The sequence below is a fragment of the Genypterus blacodes genome, unplaced genomic scaffold (assembly GCF_046128005.1).
Source record: "Genypterus blacodes isolate CSIRO-AG114 ecotype Tasmania unplaced genomic scaffold, CSIRO-AGI_Gbla_v1 ptg000012l_1, whole genome shotgun sequence".
Lineage (NCBI taxonomy): Eukaryota > Metazoa > Chordata > Actinopteri > Ophidiiformes > Ophidiidae > Genypterus > Genypterus blacodes.
This window is the reverse complement of record NW_027466826.1, coordinates 6,124,886-6,144,827: the sequence shown is the minus strand read 5'-3', so window position 1 is coordinate 6,144,827 and position 19,942 is coordinate 6,124,886. Positions and strand designations below refer to the sequence as shown.

The window sequence follows — 19,942 nt, the reverse complement described above, 5'->3', positions numbered from 1 at the left end:
TGAAAATAATGCTGATCAACCTGAAGAAATGATACTGCCATCCACACCAACCTGTGCCCGCTGAGCTCACACACCTCTATAGAATAAACCTTTATGATTTCAGTATTTAAAACATGTACAGTTTGTTCTCAACAAATAGTTGAAATGCAACATTCTTTCTCAAACCTACAGACCTAAAAAGCACCTCAGGAACTCTAAGCTAAACTGGATTTCTTTCTCACTGCTTGTAATAACCCAAACTAATGAATCCACTGGCAATCTTCATATTTGTCTCAAATTGCATCAATATGTGTGTATTCATATATACACTACCATTGTTTGGAATCACCGAGAAACTGCCATGTTTTCTAATGGACAATCACAATTAAAATGATAAGAAATACAGTTTATGCGTTTATAATGTTGTAAATGACTATTATAGCTGGAAACTTGATTTTTAATGCAATATCTACATCGACCCATTTTCAGCAACCATAACTCCTGTGATCCATTGGCACATTGTCTGAATTTCTGCAGATTCCTTTAACAAATTGACAGCTAAAATGCCAAAGGTCTGCAAGGCTGTAATTGCAGTCGTTTCAATGTCTTGACTATATTTTCTATTTATTTTGCAACTTATTTAAAAGATGTAAGTATGTTTTCATAGAAAACATGACAATTCCTGAGTGATTCCAAACTTTTGAAATGTAGTGTATGTACATATATACTGTGTTTATCTAAAATAATCAATGATTCATGATAATACGGAACGAAAAGTCAATATGTATTGAATGGAACTCTGAATATATTGATTGAAATGTAATTTTGAATTTTGAATGGAATGCTGAATCTGATCAACTGACTCACTACCATTTCCACGTTTAGATTGGCTTTTCACTTTACAGTAAGTGGATGTTTATCCTTAATCACCACTAACACTAGAACAGCACCAAAACACCAAAGTTTATTTTTGGAGTATGACATTAAAACAGGGTGGATGAATGCAGAAATAAAGGATAATATGCATACTCTTCTGTGTTTCATTCCATATTATCCCGAATCCTTGATTTACTTCCTGAACAGCCTACCAATATATGTGTATATATGTGTGTGTGCATGTGAGTGTATCTATGTATGTATAAATATACATATATAGAGTATACAGTATATACAGTATGTGTATATATGTGTTACAAATCATTTGGTAGCATGATAAGTGAATAAATGTCATGGCTGAGTGTTAAACAGATACATATATACAACAGAAAATGAACTTATTGAAAAACTAATTGAAAGTCTATGATTCTATAAGAGCTTACAGTAGGAATACTGTCATCATTTGCGTTCAGGGAATAGAAAAAAAATTGTGCAAAAATATATAGCTGGGATTTGAGCTTTGTAAAACAACATAACAAAAATAGATCTTAAAAACAGCCTTAGTCTCTTGCTGATAAAAGGAGAGCAAAGCTGAACTCACTCTAACACAGGACACCTGCCTGGCAGCGTGTTTGATGTGTCAGTAACTTTTGTTGTTATTGGTACCAAGGGGTTTTGCGCACCCAGCGTAGCGTACATCCTGAATCTGTGCGGATCTTGATGGACGCCGCTTCCGCTTCTCTCACTGTCTCCTTCACCGATTGCATGAGATTCTGTGCATTGTGGACCAACATCTCTGTGGCCTGGTCAGGTGGAGAGATAGATGAAAGTGACAACAGGAACAAACACAACAAAACAAATAAAGTGAAGAAGTGTTGATGCCCAGTTACCTGCTCTGACTCCTCTTCACTGATGTTGGTTCTTCCCAGCATTGTGGCTTTGACAGTGGAGAGGATCTTCAACTGAGTACTGATAGTAGGGATCCGCTCACACACCTTTGGAAAGAGAAAGAGAAAGATAAAAGATGTGAATGTAAGATTAGGGAACAAGAATAAAACTGATAAGCAGAAGTAGTGAAAGTACCACAACACAAAATATGATAGTGCTGACGACAGTAGAATTTTCGCCACAATATTCTTTAATTTATCCTTTCTTTTATTTGTACTTTCTTGAAGGGAAAGCTGTGATATCATCAATTATGGCTATAAAGTGTAGCTTGAAAAGGGCCACTAAATGTGGGTCAATAGGTTAGGTAGAATTGTGAGGCTCATAAACTCCTGCAAACCCTCCATATAAAAAGTGTGTGAAAAAAGGGTTTGTAAGAGCTTTAGAGCCTTGGAACTTTACCCTATTGTGTCCCATTTATTTTGACTGGGTGCCCCAGAAATGAATACGGCAATGGTGCAGCTGTGCTTGTACAAACAATATTGAAATAGGAATTAGGTCACAGAAAAATGTACTTGAGTCACAAGTCTAATGTGGTCTGATGAGTCACAAGTCAGCGGTGGTAATTATTATCATTATTATTCATTTCCAACTGATCTTGAACTGAACTAGCTTTATGAAGTGGATTTTGAGCAGGTTGTGGTGTGTGAATGCAATCACCTGCAGCAGGTTTGTCCTGATGCGTCTGTCAGTGCACTGCTTTGCCACTTCCTTTGCCAGTCTTGTCACCTCGTCTGAGGCCTTGGCAATGTCCTTAGCGCACTGAATCAGAGCTCTTTTATTCCCACTTCCGCCACGCACCAGACGTGACATTTCTGCCATTAGCAGAGCCATCCGCTTGGCTGCTGCTATGATATCATTACCCTGAGTGAAAGATGAGAATGCAGTGGACATGGGTGTATTTTTTCAAACAATCGAGAAATATGAATAGTACTGATTCACTGTTAACAAATGAATAAAATGCAAGTGCTTTCTAATTTCAAAGCAAAGCAGGCATTAAATAAAATACAAGTGTGTTGAGCAGTAAGCTGCATGCAGTGTCAGTGGCGTATTGATGAGTGATTTGGAGGAACACAAGGTTGAGATTCAATCGATTCTCATTTCTCTCTCACATCACAATCAGCATAAGGTTTGTTAATATCCTTGAGGTGATGTTCACACACATACACACACACACACACACACACACACACACACTGAGACTAAGCAGAAGCAGGTTATCATACCAAGAAGACAGGCAATCTAACTTCAAAGCTACAGCACCCAGGCGTCTTTGGGAAACTGTCATCCTTGGCTTCACAGGTTGGCCAGACAACGAGAGATTGACAAGAGCGATAGTGAGGCCGAGTGACTGGCTCCTCCTCACTTCACCTAATCATGAACATAAGGGAGGGTACTTGTGAAGCCATTACCAGTTAATCCATCTGGTGCAACAAACAAACTTGCCATTTCATCAATCCTTTAACCTTTAGTACAAACGTAGCAGCACCACCATGACCATGTGTCAACCATGAGCACGGTGCACCAATAAAAACAGCAGCCACAGCTGGTTGGAGGTTTCCATAGTAGTAGCAGATGCAGAGCTCATTGATCTCACAGCCACAGAGACAGCTAGTACAGCAATTCACTAAAGGGCATTTCTATGTCCTGTAGAGTCCTATTGTAGTACATACTCTATTTGTTTGCATGCATTGGAATGGATGTGCTTGTACAGTATACATGTGTGTAGGTGTATACACACCAGCCCTGGGGTCAAACAATACTTTATGGTCAAAACAATTATTTGCAAATATTATCTGACCCAGGTCTAGTTGTGCTTGTGCACACATGCACATGTATGTGTGCAGACCTTGCTGGACCATTTGCGCGCCTCCTGGTGGAGAGCCTGGGCAGCAGCCAGAATGGGTTGATTGACAGGTTGGTTGGAGGGCATCATCAGCAGTTCTGGCTCATAGTCATCCTCACCATCAGTAAACTCATCGTCATCATCTAACTCCCTGTCCTCAACTGCCTCCTCCTCCTCAGGCTAAGGCAGGGCAGAGGGGCAATGGTGTTTGGAGGACAGAGTGGTACATTGGAAGAAAATGAGGATGAGCAAATGTTGCGGAAGCATGGGAAAAGGACGACTTTAGTAGTATGAGAGACACTGGATGGAGGCAGACAAGACAGGAGATTTGCTGGAGGTGGAGACTGAACACACTGAATACAAGTATGCTCACGTGCATGGAAGGGGAGGGGGAGGATTTGAAAAGACAAGGATGATATATGTAGGAAAAGGGAGCAGAGCTAGTTTGGGGGCATCAGGTAGCAGGTGGATACTATGGTTCTCTCTGTGGCAGCAGCTGGACTGACAGGTTGTTCATTATTAGTATTGTCAGTGGCCTTCTAATAGCAAAAAGCTATTATGAGTATTGGACAAACGCCCATATATCTCCACATAATACACACTCAGACACAGAGACCAATGGTGATAATGTTACTGTAAATGCACAATGCAAATGTCTCTTCCACCTTCAATGAAAACATCTTCCCCTTGATATTTAACCCCTTGACCCCAACTCTTGGTGTGTCAACTGCAGCATCATTCATGATTCCATTCATGTGTCCCATTTTCCACTTCTATAATAATTTACTGCAAATAGATAGAGATAAAATAAATGAATGGAAATGAATGGAAATGAAATGTGAAGCCCCTTATGCACATGCCGGACCACTGATCAAAGTTTCTGGCAAGTTTGTAAAGCCATTGCGGGAATAGTGTTCTTTGAATTGAGAGACACACTGGGCTTCCCAATTAAAGTAGTAGATTAAGTTTAGATAAGATGTCCTTATCAGTGCGCATGTGCATGTATTAATCCATCAACCTCACATGCAGACACCTCAGCAGATGACAGTTTCCTCTTTCCCTCTGAAATTGGAATCAAGCCGCTGATCTCCACATTTCAGGATTAGCGTAAATTCCAAACAAACCTTTATTTCAGACCTTCGTATTCCTTACTACAACACGCATCACTAAAAATTACCAACTTATAACAAGTGTTACCAATAATTGACCAATACTTTACAGAGTGACTGGCTAGATAGATGTTCGCCAGTCTCGGCAAGAAGTGTATCCAGAGACATACAAGCAATATTTGTCGTTCAGCAACCAATGTGATCAAATGTGATTTTTGGGCCATGATATGTAGAAGCAAATCATATAACTGGTCATTCAAACACACTACCAGCAAAGAATAAAATAATATACAATTTGTAATAGTACAACGACCTCTCATTCACCCGCTCACTCACCTTGCTGGACCACTTGCGCGCCTCATCGTGCAGCTGCCGGGCTGCGACCATCATGGGTTCACTGAGCACCTCTCCGGCCTTTTGCTCTGGGAAGTCCTCATCCTTTTCTTCTGGAGGAGGGGGCCGAGGTGGGGGCACTTCTCCCTCTGGCAAGGGGGGCTTGGGTGGTGCCTGCTCATCGCTGACCTGGAACCACCATCAGACAACATTAGCTTAGACAAAAATTATGTAAACCTCTGTAAACCTCTTCCTGTCTTCCTTCATTAATATATCACAGTTTGCTAATTTAATTATCTAGTTAGTTGAGGATATTTTGCCTAATATTAGAGGTAAGTTATTAGTGTTAACTCAATCTAACAAAGCTATATGTGCACTCACATGAAGCTGGTCTAGATCAGGGGGTGGAGGAGGGAAGTCGAGCTCCTGAGGTTGGAACGCCTCTCTGACTTTTCCAACTGCACCCAGGATTCTCATACAGGAGTCCAAATACGCTTTCTGCAGAGCTATGGAATATAGAATATCAGCCTGTGTGTGAGCTATTTGGTGTTATCTGTTAAACATGGCAGGATTTCGATGGTTTATAGATGTACCTTTGTCTTGAATATTCCCAGCTACTGCCTTAGCATCCACTACCATGGGTGAGATGGTGTGTGAGAGGATGTCTGAGGCGTGTTTCACAGTATCCCTGAACCTCAAATCTTCAGAGTTCTCCACTTCTTTTTTAGCCACCAGCAGCACGCGATTAGCTCGTCTCGCTATGCTTGTGGCGCCGGCAACGAGCATTTGTGGCTGAACGTTTGCCATGGCGACTCGACACTTGTCAATGTCCTTCTTAATAGCTTCTTCGGAAGCATCCAGCAGAGACTTTGTATCAATTGCTTCATCCACCAGACCTGGAGCCAGAGAAAGGTGTGGGTGTATAATATGTGTATCCACATGCACGTCATATGTAAATACTGGTTGTTCTTGTTATTGAGACCAACACTATACACACTAATGCTGCTTCCACATGATGATTCAATTATTGCATCCTGGAAACTGGAGGAGAGTCCCAACCTCGCAGCAGTGCCACCTTTAATGATGCACACCACATATTCTCCATCCTGACAACCACTTGGTTTGGTTGTGTGGTTTCTTAGTTTCTCTGCTCTCTGTTCCAAGCGCTGAGCAAGGCGAAGGATGTTTGGGGTGTAGGCAATGAGGGGAGCGACACACAGATTGCTCTCTGCTGTGCAAATACAGCTTGTCATGTGAAAGCAGCTTTGTACTATCAACACTGTAAGGAGTGAGAGAAATGTGAAAAGGCTCTTACCAGTGAGTTTCTCTACATTGTCTATCCATTGGTTCTTCATGGTATCAAAGTGTTCGTATGCTGCTTTATTTCCAGGATTCTTCAACAAGATTCGAGCAGCAGAGGTCACCTAAACATGAACACACCTGTCACAATCAGACTGTGTGTATGCCAGACTCTCGTATCTACATAATTCATCCATGCTTGCAATTTTGGACACTAAAACACCCAGAGGCACCTGAGGCGTGAGCTCCCTGGCGTGTTTCACAGCAGCATGGATCCCCTCTACTTTTGTCTTATTGGCTGTTCCTACAGCAGCAGCTTTCTCTGCAGTTGCTCCCAAACGACCTGCGTGGGCCTCAAAGTTTCCTGCACGCTCTTCAAAGACCTTAAAAAACAGTTCAACCACAAACCTTATTAACTGAAGCCTCCAATTCTTTATGGAATATTGGATCTCTTTGAATGAATTCATTGCTAATAGAATGGGCCGCTTTCAAAACACATCCACACAATATTGTTGTACTGACGTCATCCCTGTTGGGGGTATCAGGAGGAGCGGTTGCAGACACAGCCAGCAATTTGATAGGAGTGGTGGTGTCACTGAAAACATCAGACACTTCCTGAGTCATCACTTCCTGCATTCGACCCCTCAGGTCCTGGCGAAAGCAGAGTGTGTGATATCAGCCCACAAGGTGCAAGACTTCACCAATACTTACATTGCTCAGTTTGCACAATTAAATATGTGTGCTAAGATTTGACCTTCTCACCTTCAGGCTGTCCTGTAGTTGTGCAGCTGTAGCTCGTGCATGAGGAGCATCAGCCTCGCCCCTGGCAGCCATGTCAGCCAAAGACGTCATTAAAGCTTCTGTTCGGTCACAGCGTCCAAGCAAATCTTGTCGATACGGGCCTAGAAGACTTCCAGCCAATCTCCTTCCTTCTCCTACCATTCTTCTGATCGCTGCTTGTCCTGGAGAAGAGACAGGTCAAAGGTTATCTTCACTCGTTTTAACATAGAGAAAAAGATGGTGTAAGGTCAACCTACCAACTCCTCGGTCATCCACTCCAGGGTTGTTAACCCATTGGAGTGCTTGCTCCATCTTTCCTTCCAAGGTGACAGCAGGCTTGGCTGGTCTCATATTGGCTACAGCCCGGTTGGTCTTGGCCTGCAGGGTCATCAATGCTGCACTAATCTGCTTTGCTAAAACACGAGCCTCTGGACTGTCACCTTTACCCCTGAGAGACAGACACAGACAGAGAAACACAATCAGTCAGTGAGAAACAAATTGAACGCAATCACAAGTGTATGAGCTGAAGTCTTTAGTGATTTATACAATTAGAGATACAGATAAAATTGGCCAATTTGCAAGAAGCAGAAACCTCTAGAATTATTTGAATTGCAGTTGTCAAAGTGTTAAGTGAAAAATCTGATATTTTGTTCTGGTTCAGTACAATAATAAAGGGTTTTTGATTAAATTCAGGGCTGACTGGTATAATCTTCGATATTTACAAGCCTAATACCTGTTTTTGATTGACAATTAAATAGTTACAATGTCCAAAATGGTAACTAGACATTGCATTTACAACACGTCATGTCTATCAATGTCTGAGTAAGTGTGAGAATGGAAGAACAGGGAGAACTTACTGCCTGCGTAGCTCCATCAGTCTGGCAGTGAGGCCTGCTATATCGCTGATAGAGTGTAGAATGTCATCTCTTTCTTTGGGGTCTTCACATAGACCAGCAATGCGTTTGGCCTCGGCTAGTAATGCTCTGATATTCTCTTCACCTTCAGGACCACCATTGGGATCAGCCAGCCAAGCCTGCAGAACACACACACACACAAACTATGTAATCCAGCAAAACAACGAGCATGAATGCTGCATGAATCTCATCATATTTATTATCCTATCTTGGGATTTAAGAAAGCAATGTTTTGTTCCTGAGAGAGTAAAACTGCATGGAAAATAAAATAAAATGTTTTATTTAACCTGTGCAACATCCAGCCTCCTGGTGATGGCCTGCTTGGCATTAATTAGAGCTTCCAGTCTTCGGACAGCGCTGTCCACCTTGCTAAACAACAGGTCCAGACCCTGTGAACACTGGCCTGCACGCTGCACACACCCTGGGGACGGACCCTGGCCTCTATCAAAAAGAGTAAATAGACATAGAAACACGTTACATTACACGGCTACACGGAAGTTATGGATGTAGGAAACAGCATCTCCCATCTTTGACACATTCTCCCTGTTGTCGCACACAGAAATGCTACCTGGTTCTGAGATCTGTGACCTGGTCAGTCATTTGTCCCAGAGCCTTTGTGGTTCCCAGTAGATCTTTCCTTTCCTTCCCAGTGCACAACTCTCCCACCTTACCAGCTTCATCCAGGATCAGATGCAGAGCAATTTCACCAGGTTCTCCTAAGAACAAGGACAAATCACAGGTCAAGACTTTAATATAATATTGGAATTCTAAGTGTTTTGGTAAAGGGCAAGAAAGAAAAGTTACCTGGCTGCCCATGGGGGTCCTTGAGCCAACTTTTAGCTTGAGCCATCTTTGACTCAATCAAAGTCAGAGATCTCCTCAAAGTCTCCATGTCCTGAGATGCAGAAAAGCAGTCAAATCAGCTGTGTACCTAATATACACTGCAATGAAAGTACAGTCTTTCATTATGTCGTACTTGTAAACAGTGTACAATGTCAGCAGGGATTTACCCGTGATCAATAAATCATGTATTGATGCTTTACATTTCTGTAATAAAGTGCTGAACAGCCACCTTAACATAGTGGAAAGGTTTTCATGGAAGATCAATAGAAAGTTTTCAGATGTATTGCAGTGAATTATCAGCGATCTGTAAAGCATGAATACAGTAAGTGATCTGTTTGGCATCGGAAAATATGAGACAACCTAAGACTTCAAATAATGACAGTAATGCTCATCACAGCTCATAGATAGAGAAAGTGATGCACGGTACATACACACACACACACACACACACACACACACACACACACAAACCAATTTAAAATGGTAGCTTTTCGCGATAAAAGCTATAGAGTTCAAGTAAAGCCAAGCCAAAAGCCAAAAGTAGCTACCTACATAGAAGCAACTTCAAGAGGAAATGTCAAATATTTTAGCTGTATAATATTTACAATATGATTTCAAATGAGTATGTTTTTTGTAAACCAAGTGTACAGACTGATTCCTGTTTTTGATAATGAGTGAGGTTCAAGAAAAAAGTAATGATTTTCATTCCATTTCAAAAGAATCAAGGCAAAAAGTATTTGCACAATTGCAATATCAAGAGAAAAACATTAACATGAAACATCATGATGAATTACTACATTTCCCATGAGACTGAACAAGGTGAATGAGAGAAGTAATGCTTGCATGCATATGTTTGGATTAACATTCTGCTACCGTTACAGCAGTATTCATCATTAACTCCCCCTCACATGATCACAACTTGTAGCTAGCTAAACCAAACACTGACACACGCACACACACAGGTACTGGTCTGAGCTAGTTGTGTGCATAGATGCATGCAGGGTTCTAGATTAGTCTTAATATCACCATGATCTCATGGCTCAGTCACTGCCTGTAAATATCCTCACATCACCACAGTGCATGTGCAGTAAAATGCAAACATGCATTTGGTCTGTTGACTTTACTCTACTACAGAGTAAACATCGGGAACATAGAACAGAACACAATGACATGACTTACATTACACTACTTGACAAATATAACGTCAGTCATTCGGTAAGTGCCAAATAAACAGACATACATAGAGCAACATAGCATCTGTATATCATTCCAATGAAAACTCTGTACAACGTCACATCAATGCAATTAAACCTGTAACACATTTACCATTAAATAGCAGCATGACATAAGCATCAATACCTCCATCTCTCTCTCTCACACACACACACACGAACACACGAACACACACACACACACACGAACACACTCACACAGTGCAGTACTACACAGGGGGAGAGAACAGGCTTACCTTCTACAGGGAGGAAAAGAATGGAGGGAGAAGGAAAGGCAAAGGGGAAACAAGGAGTTACAAAACAAAGTAAAAAGAAAAGTGGAGACTGAAAGTACAGAGTGAAATTTTGGGGAAAATGCTTTACACACTTATTCAGGAGTGAACCAGAGAACCTTTGCCTGTTTTGACTGACTGTCAGAAGCACATATCTGATGTCGTTGACTGTACCTTGTTAGCCCAGGCATCTTCGTCCCACGTGGTGAGCTGTAAGACTCGTATGATCTCGTGGATTTCAGTGCTCATCTTTTCAAACGTAAAGCGCCTGTTCCTCACCGCCTCCTCCACACCTGCACCTCGACTCGTCTTGGTCGCAACAAAAATCTTGACGGCTGAGGACACAGATTAAAGTGCTTCGTGGTTACTATAGATACTGAGAGGCAGGGACTCATCTCAAAAGACAATGATATTACAAAACCAATATCTGAATCATCCAAACAAAGCTACTCACATTACAGTTAAAGCAGAAGCTACTAAATGCATTTTCACAAACTGAATAATCCGGTGATTATTGAAGGCAAAGTGGAAGAGGCGAGTTCAAATGAACAATTAAAGCGTTGTGGGATTTTCTTATTTGTGAAGCAAAAGAAATGGTGTCGTGTATAAGTGTGTCTGTGTGAAGTTAGGCAGATAGAAAGCCATGACTGTAACCTTCAGTGTTGCTATGACAACATACATATTGCATGAGTTTACAACGAGGGGAAATCTCTCTCTCTCTCTCACACACACACACACACACACACACACACACACACACACACACACACACACACACACACACACCTGATATAAGAACAGGCAGCAATTCCTTGACTGTGCTCATGGAGCTAACCAGCATCTGTCTGTGTTCTTGATGCGTCAGCTCCTGCTGTCTCTCCTCAATCATCTTTGACATTTTAGTCATCCCTGAGGAAAGAGATAGAGGAGAAAGAGGAGAGGAGAGTATTCACCTGCTAAATTAGAGGCTAACAAGTTCATTCTAGTCAGCCAGAGGCAGTCAAGATCACAGTTTCATCAAAGCTTGAGTGAGACCAAAGGCCATTACAAGGTTTTTATCACAAGCAGTTCTATGCAATGCTTAAATCAATGTAATCAATGTCAGCGTTGCAGAGCAGAAACAACCCCATGACTGACCTGGTCCAAGGTTCTTTGTGTAAGTGATGAGGTCCTCCATGGTCTCCACTACTTCAGCTACTGTCAGGTACTCCAGGATCCCTTTACACACACGGATAATCTTACGCACCTAAAACAGAACACATATCATCACAAATGGATAATATGATAATAGTATGATGAGCATCAAGCAATGGGCCGGTTTTATGCAAAAGAAATGTGCATTTTGTTTTATACAGTTTAAAGTTACATTAGTGCTTATGTGTTTTCTGTATGTGTGTGTGTGTGTGTAACTAAAATAAGGTGTTCCTTTGAATTAGGATAGTGAAGACACATGGTGAGCATTGTCACATGCTCAGTGTGACTCTACTTATGGTGTTTCCATTTAACACAGACACACGCGCACACACACACACACACACAGAAGCTCACAAACACTCACTGACCTGCCTGTTCACATACACACAGCATGAGTTATGACTTTCATTTGAGTGAATAGATCTGACTACATGAGTAACCATTACAGACCTGCTTGAAGCTCTCCATCCGTTGTAAGTCTCCATAAAGTGAGGACGGCGTGCTTTGCATGCACAATGCAGTGACATTTGCTCTGATTGATTGTCATCACACACACAAACAAGCAGAAGCAAACACAAACAGACACCTCGGCCTCATCAAAGGTAAGGAGTAGGTCAGACGTTCCCGACAGTATCCCTCTCGAGCCATCGATCAGGTAATCCCGAGCAGGAACAGAGTATGGATCTGCTTTCAGCATCTGAGCTGCTTGCACAAGCTTAGAGCTCGAGTTCTCCACCCTGTAATAAATACAACTTGTTTAGGACGAGCTGCTCCGGAGTAAACCCCAGCACAATATAAAGCACTTCATCACCTTTAAATTACATTGCTCGAATTTCATATCATGGAAAATGAAACCTCTGAATTGGTTACAAACAAATCTGGAAGCTCTCACATGGATGTTTGGCTGTGACCCATGAAAGGTGAGCCCAGTTTCAACAGAAACTCATTACATTGTGCTGAAACACAGCTCAGACATTTCTATCTTATCAATCTAAAGTGCCAACATGAAGCTAAGTCAGTCTGAGATCAAAACTGTAAACTGATACAACCTTCAATTCTTTCCAAATGTGTTGGATTGGTGATGTATGTTGTGGTGTTTTGTGTACTAACGTGAACTTCCTACTGCTTAAAGATCACTGATTAGCCTTTCCTGAAGAAGGTGTTGCATACTAAGAGTTCTTGAATAAAGTCCCTCCTCTATCTGACCCCCATTGGTTAGGGTATCAATGGCTGCTGGTTTGTCTATATTTAGATGGGTTCACATTCCCACATGACCCACTCCTAAGCTCTGTGAGTGAGATTTACGATTTGGTGCCCTGTGTGCAAGAGAGAGAGAGAGTGTGTGCGCGCGCGTGTGTATGATCTGTTTGAGATCTGAATTGCTGTAAAGGACATGGAAACTGAAAGTTGAAAAGCCGAACAGACTAAATTACAGAGGTGTGCGGAGACAAACGTACAAATGTGAAGCAGATGACAGCTAAAGCACTTTAACTACATAGAATTATACAATGTCAATCTAAACACGTGACCCCAAAAGTGAATAAAAGCAAACACAGGCACAGGAAATAACAACACTTACGCCTGCAACTTGACAACACTGCAAACAATATCACAAAGCCGAGGTCTTAAACGAAAGGGAATGACTTCTCTAAACGCCTAAAAGGTCAGTTGGTAAAGGTTGTAGAGGTTTGTAGAAGAGGGAATAATAAGAATTGTATCAAAAGAATTTATAGCAGAGAGGTCCATCACCTGAAGCTTAATAGAAGATACGTAGATGATGCTACAAGACACTTTATACTTTCTCTACTTATACTCATTTACATGTCTGAGTGAAATTGATTTCTAAGTGCACTTTGTCTTCTACGGCACATTTCAACATTGATTTCAACTTCTATTTATGCTTGACAAAACAGTTGTGTTGAATCAATCATAGTAGAATTTTAAAGTGCATGTAAATGTATAGAAATGTAAGATTGGACTGGAACTGAAGATGGTAATAATGAATTAATGGTGAAATCCTGGTCATTCTAAAGGGTTCACTGACTTCATCTTGCCACTGAATATAAACTAATAACAATGCTTTTTTGTGATAAACGAGTAAGGATTCAAGGGGAGAAATAGCTTGACTTACTTAATGAATGCAGGAGGCATGTCTCGCTTCATCATCTGGTCCTCTGTGGTTTGAACGGTGTCCTTTCCCACCTGCAACACACATGAATTAAAGGAATTAAAGAAACCGAGCTTTCCTTTTTAGAAATCATTAACTGTAAGCAGACCTGAACTTGTTAACAGTGTATTTCAACCATGTCTTTATCTTTTAGGCCTCAAGCGTTGGGTCCACTTTTGGACCAGTGGAAAACCTTCCACCCAACCAAATCGTCCATCCATCCATTTTCCTAAACATTTATCCTATTCAGGTCATTGTGCAGAGGGACAGGACATGAGACAGACAACGCAGTCATACATGGCGGTGGGAGGAAAACCTGGGTCTCTGGAGCAAACCCACATAGGCACAAGGAGAACATACAGACTCCAGACAGAGAGGTTAAAGCTGGAAGTTGGTCTGAGGAAGATTTGAAACCAGAGCTTCTTGCTGTGAGGCAACAGTGTTAACCGCCCCATTCTGAAACTGACATGCATACATTCAATTTCCAAAAAAAGACCCCTCTAAAATGTGGTCTAACATAACAGAATCGACTAGAGAGCAAACATCAACACTTGACTGTGGTTAAAGGTTAAGGAACCAAACAGAAGACTTCTCTTTCACTGTAACTGGGTGACTGAAGCTGTAAGAGCTGCTTAGATTCACCTTCCTCCCTATTTTCATTACCTAGTATGGTAGAATCATGCTGTCTGGTAGGAGGTTCTAAAGCCTCAGAGGCACAACACCGGGCATTAAAACAACTTTTCCCTCCAGGCTGTTTGACTACTGAGCAGTCTGAACACACGCATTTCCCCCCCAAGACACCACCTCTCTGAACTGGACTCAAAACGCCTCATACTCAGTTTCAGCTCAATGGAGATACGTAGCGTTTGTTTCTCTCCCAACTTATTCAGTTATAGGAGCATTGGAACTAAAACACACAAAACCAATTTCAATGTTAACACAATTTTAGTATCAATGATCAATTTCATGATTTTTACTTTGGCGACATCATTTTTAGAGTAAAGGAGTTAAGATGATGACCGAGGAAACGTTTTCATCAGCATTTTATCCCTTAACAGCAATATGCCAGCCAGCAGTGCTCTATAACCACATCATGCAACATTTCAACTTCATTTCCAGTTTTTCCTAAGTCCTAAGTGTGAAACTGTCTTGAGAAATAGGAATAAAACATCTAAAAGGCAAGGAACGCAGCTCTATAATCTGAGCAAAGCATTGTGGGGCCTTGCTGATCCATGCTGAGTTGACTAATGGAAGAAGGAGGCAGTCTGCCCGAGCTCCAGCATTCCCCATAGGAAATAAGAATGCCTATAAACTATTAAATAAATAATGCACAGTTAAGTGGTCCGATGGGCAAACAGACTCTGTAATGTGTGCGTATATGATAAAAGTAATTATTTCACAAATATCCAAACCTAAAGCTGACAACCGAGTCAAACTGTTCTAGCTCTTAAGATGGATCAAATGCAGAATCAACGTCTAACTTTGGAAGATATACACACACACACACACACACACACACACACTGTAAGTTGGAGTACATGAAATACCCAAACTGCAGACATCCTTCTTGAGACTTTTGGGCTTGCCTGAAGACTTAAGTATTTGTAAGGTGAGTTACATCCAAGGGACAGAGTAGAGTTGCACACAGGACCACAACCTTGGCAACATGTGTGTGGCGTGCAGGATGACAGTATTGTGAAGACATTGACAAGGTTAGAAGTAATGATTTCTGTCTGAAATAACAATTGTGTGCTTCAAACTCACATGGAATGGGCAGCTGAATAAATGGAATGAAAGCTGGGATATGGAATGAAACACAATGATAATGATACACAGCTCCCTTGTAGAGTCTGACTCTGCCTCTTGTGAGCGTGCCTCTAATTGCTCCTTCGTTTCTGCATGTTTAGATCAGTTGTTGGCTTTAGATGGATGTTTATCCTCAGTCTTTCCCCACATTATGAACACTAGAGCAGCAGCAAAGCACAAAAGAGTAAACATAAAGTCAGATTTATGCCAAAAGAAAGACATCTACTTGAAAATGCATTGCAGATTAAGTTTTTTAACTTTTAAAGGAGAGTTATTGTGTCTTTGTGCAAACGCCACTAAATCACCACTTTCCCTCAGACTGAGCTCGAACATGACTGACAAGAACGCAAACCGCACAGCTCAGCAGTACACAGGAACCGTCCAATAGCACCTTCAGCTGGGCAGGACATTTCGTTTTAATGGGTGACAACTCGAGTGAAGATCAATTATATCCCAGCCCTCTGCGATAGACCCGTCATACAAATGACCTATTGCAATAACAATAAAGATGTGATACATTGCTCTGCCCTTTGCACACATTTCAACTCCAAATATGGTCGAGTGCCTTGAAATTAAAGTAAATATCTTCTACTGTGTCCCATTCATAACCCCTTTCCAATAAACCTTTCAGTGTCCTCAACCGCAACTCTTTCAGCTCAGGCTGATGATTCAGTGGGTAAAACAGAACAAGCACAAGGGCAGGGGGACAGAGAGAATATGACCTTTTTTTGAAGTTTTGTATCCAGTAGCAATTTGATTATCATTAAGACACAGTGACTGAAGAAATAACTACTCAAAACTACACAACTACAGAAATTATAATGACATCTTTGCTCTCCAATTCCTTTTATCAAGCCAAATCAAGTCGTGCAGTATTCACAAACCTGTGAAGTTCACACTACTATCTATACGGACAGATCACACTTTGTTTGGCTGAACAATCCCTTTTAAATTCATCACTTACTGAATAAGTAGCATTTTGTATGTAATAAGCACTCAAATCTAATGGAGATCAACTTTTTACATTGTCATTTGCCATAAATAAAATGTTAAACCTTTATTTGTCTCAAATTTAAGAAAAGCTTCCTCCACATACTACTCATACTTCTCCAATATTACATCATGGATTCTGTAAATGTTCAATCCCCACTTATTGAAAAATAATCAAAGTTCTGATATGCAAAGTAATCGGTTGCTTTACCATGGTAACAGTGCAGCTGTAAACATGTTTACACTGTTACACTGAAATCCATATGCGTAGCAGTAAATTCTCTATTAAATCGTATGTTTATGTTTCAAAGCATTGTGGTTTCACTGTATATCTCATACTAACATAGCGGCTCCACGCTGTCATGTTAGGTCAAGCAAGTAACAAGGGCTTCCAACAGTTTAGAAATGTGTATACGGTACATTTGAGGTCACCCCATTGCTGCTTCTTCTACTGCTCCGCTGTGTCGACCACCCACCCCTGCACCACCTCCACAATCTAACCTATTTTTATCTTAAGTAATGGGGATTCAGTTCTCCTTACGTCTGCTGTGGTGTAACTTGTACTCCACTGGTTTCCACAAGTGCACCTCCATCTTGCGCCCAATAAAAAAATACTGTAGGCTAAATTTTACTCAATAAAATTTGACTTGAGTCGTGCTGACCGGCCAACACGAGACCACCAGTGTGACATATGGACAAATAAGCATGACATCACATTCAACACTTCAGTTTACTTCTCATTATTTGCAAACTTGGGGTAACTTGGGCAACTTAAGTTCCCCAGTAAATGAAGTAAACTAGCAGGTTGATTTAGAAGTTGACTAGAAATAAGCTGAATCATTTAATTTCTGTCATTCTGAGCAATTAATACATTTATTTGGTTAATCTGCTCTCTGCTGAGGGAACAGGCGAGCGTGTGTGTGCGTGTGTGTGTGTGTCCTTTATACAGTCCAAATAAACTTATGTGCACAGATGTTACAGCAGCTGCATGGGGATATTTGGCAGTTTCGTGACATTATAGTGGCAAGTAAAGATCTACATATATACAATTTACTACCACAACATATCTGGTAGCAATATAACAAAAGCATATATCATAATGCTCTTGGATTATAATGACCAACTATTGTAAAGTAGAACACTGAAAATGGTCAGTAAAGGGTCTGACAGACTTAAAGTTGGTTTAGTATTGATGGCATGTATACTGATTCACTGTTTTGCTTTTATGTTGAATGCATTGAAACACTCTACTCACCCGTACGAGGTTGCTGACTGCCGCCTGCACGGCCGCCACCGGCACCGTCAGATCCGGGATGGCTTTCCCGTCCACCTCCCCCTCCTCGTGCATGATGACCAGGTGGGAGATCTGCTGAGCCACCGGCTCCAGGATACTCTCGATGGTCTTAGTGTGGAACACAGGCATGGTTGAACGACTGCCTTACCTACCTACCGCAAGCTAGACAAGAAGAAACGCGGGGCCGGTCGTTCCAGCAAAAGATTCCCGTTATATTTCCTTCGCTCTTCTTCGATTATTGTCACTGACAGAAGGACAAACTTGTTATTTGTTGTTGTTGTCAGGACAGCTCAGCCGGTTCTTCTGTTCCGTTGAGGCGGTCGATGTCCTCCAGTACACCCGGAGTCGTGACAGAAGGAATCACCGCCCTCCTGCCCAATCACACGGACGAGATCCTGCAGCTCCCTGAGCGTGTTGCTGTTTGCTCGTCACCGCTTCTTGCACACGGCGTACACACACACACACACACACACACACACACACACACACACACCGCGAGCGACAGCCTGTTCGAAAATGACGTCATTCATTCCAGTGGCCCTAAAAAGGAAAGTGTTGGGGTAACAAGAGATTGTAATTCCAAGGTATGGGAAATGCGTTTGGATGGTGTGGAGGGTAGAGGGGTCACGGTGCACAATACCACACCAAGAAGCTGATCCATGCCACATCCAAGGAAGATGCCGGATGCTGTGTGTCTACAATATAAAACAGGAATATTGGTGAGCTGTTTTATGAAGCGTTTTGAACTTGTGCACATGTTATATGATCCAGTGTGTTCATTAAAAGTTGGGTCAGGAGTTCATGTCTCCAGGTCTCAGTGTCCCTGTCTAAATTAGGAGCAAGGATTCAGCTCCCTGCAGCTGAAAGGAGACTCATCTCAGCACTGCACTGCACTGCACTGCACTGCACTCTGACTCGATCAGCTGTCTGGTGAACTGTATGTGATATAACAATGTGTGTGTTCTAGTTTTGGCATCTCATCAAATATCATTTACCGGAGCAATCCATAATGTTGTATAGCAACGTTTCCCATCTGCATCTGAGCTGTGTGGTGTACACAGCCAAGGAAATGTATTTTAGATTGTAATGTAATGCATTGTATCCTCCCAGCCAACTCTTTTATCGCCAAATATGTGCACAGTGGACAGTGCAGATCATTTTGCAACCAACTGGAAGAAACCTGAATCTGTTTTTTTTGCTATAATATCTCCCAAAATAGCTCGCCAACTATATTGCTATGTTGAATTATACTTCCTATGTGTTTACATTGAAATTCTATTCTAAATTCTGTAAACACAAGAACATTTTCACATAAATTGATCGATTTTCCTTCGACTAGTTATATGTTCATTGTTTTAATAGAATCAGGGGGGAAGTGTGTATGAGGGGAGCACATTGATACTCTTCTCTTCTCTTCTCTCCTCTCCTCTCCTCTCCTCTCCTCTCCTCTCCTCTCCTCTCCTCTCTTCCCTTCTTTTCCCTTCTCCTTGGAAATGTCCATAAACAGCAGTAAGATTCATACCGACAACATTTTGAACCCTTATATGGATCAAGGCAAAGTAAACTGTTTAGTGAGCGTGACTGGGTCCAGTAGCACTGCTGTGAATTTGTCGACTTGTCCAAACAGACTTTGATACAAACCATTGCAGTAGGCTGGAACTCTGCTTTCAATAGTTCAGTTCAGTTCATTGCAACATAGATCACAATTTATGTTAGATTTATCTGTTGTTAATGTGTTTGACTGATCATTTGCCCTGATCACATCTTGGTGGCCTTGTGGTGTGTTTCTTATTCTGGGGATGGGGTTATGGGATTTGGAAATGTGAGTTATTAGACAGAAATGTGTGGCAGCAGACATGAAAATATAAACAGTCACTGCGCCGTACTCATGCTTTCTTTGTAAACACGTCACTACATTTCTTTCCTGTCATTTCTATTCAGAACATCTTAACTCAGTCTGGTCTGGGTGAGTCAGAGAGTCACCTTCCAACAGGACACGGGCCCTGAGCACCACAGCCAAGACTACGCAAGAGTGGTGTAAGAACAACTTTGTGAATGTCCTT

At 41.6% G+C, this 19,942-nt stretch overlaps 1 protein-coding gene across 4 annotated transcripts; it reads right to left on the bottom strand.

Annotated features, from left to right (window-relative positions):
• Positions 1–237: 237 nt before the first annotated feature.
• Positions 238–18,279, bottom strand: LOC143010805 (vinculin-like). 4 transcript variants are annotated; one of them, XM_076163347.1, is made up of 23 exons: positions 17,841–18,279; positions 13,754–13,824; positions 12,209–12,359; positions 11,566–11,674; positions 11,215–11,337; positions 10,603–10,763; positions 10,393–10,395; positions 8,886–8,976; positions 8,650–8,797; positions 8,369–8,522; positions 8,025–8,200; positions 7,425–7,615; positions 7,150–7,349; positions 6,910–7,038; positions 6,621–6,770; positions 6,404–6,512; positions 5,682–5,984; positions 5,470–5,594; positions 5,092–5,277; positions 3,650–3,826; positions 2,461–2,664; positions 1,746–1,850; positions 238–1,658 (listed from the first exon to the last, which is right to left on the bottom strand). In XM_076163347.1, exons 1-23 carry the CDS (start codon positions 18,006–18,008, stop codon positions 1,512–1,514), a joined length of 3,381 nt encoding a protein of 1,126 aa, XP_076019462.1. In that variant the 5' UTR covers positions 18,009–18,279; the 3' UTR covers positions 238–1,511. The 4 variants fall into 4 exon arrangements, with proteins under 4 accessions (XP_076019462.1, XP_076019480.1, XP_076019453.1 ...); XM_076163365.1 differs by lacking the exon at positions 3,650–3,826; XM_076163338.1 differs by lacking the exon at positions 10,393–10,395.
• Positions 18,280–19,942: the final 1,663 nt, after the last annotated feature.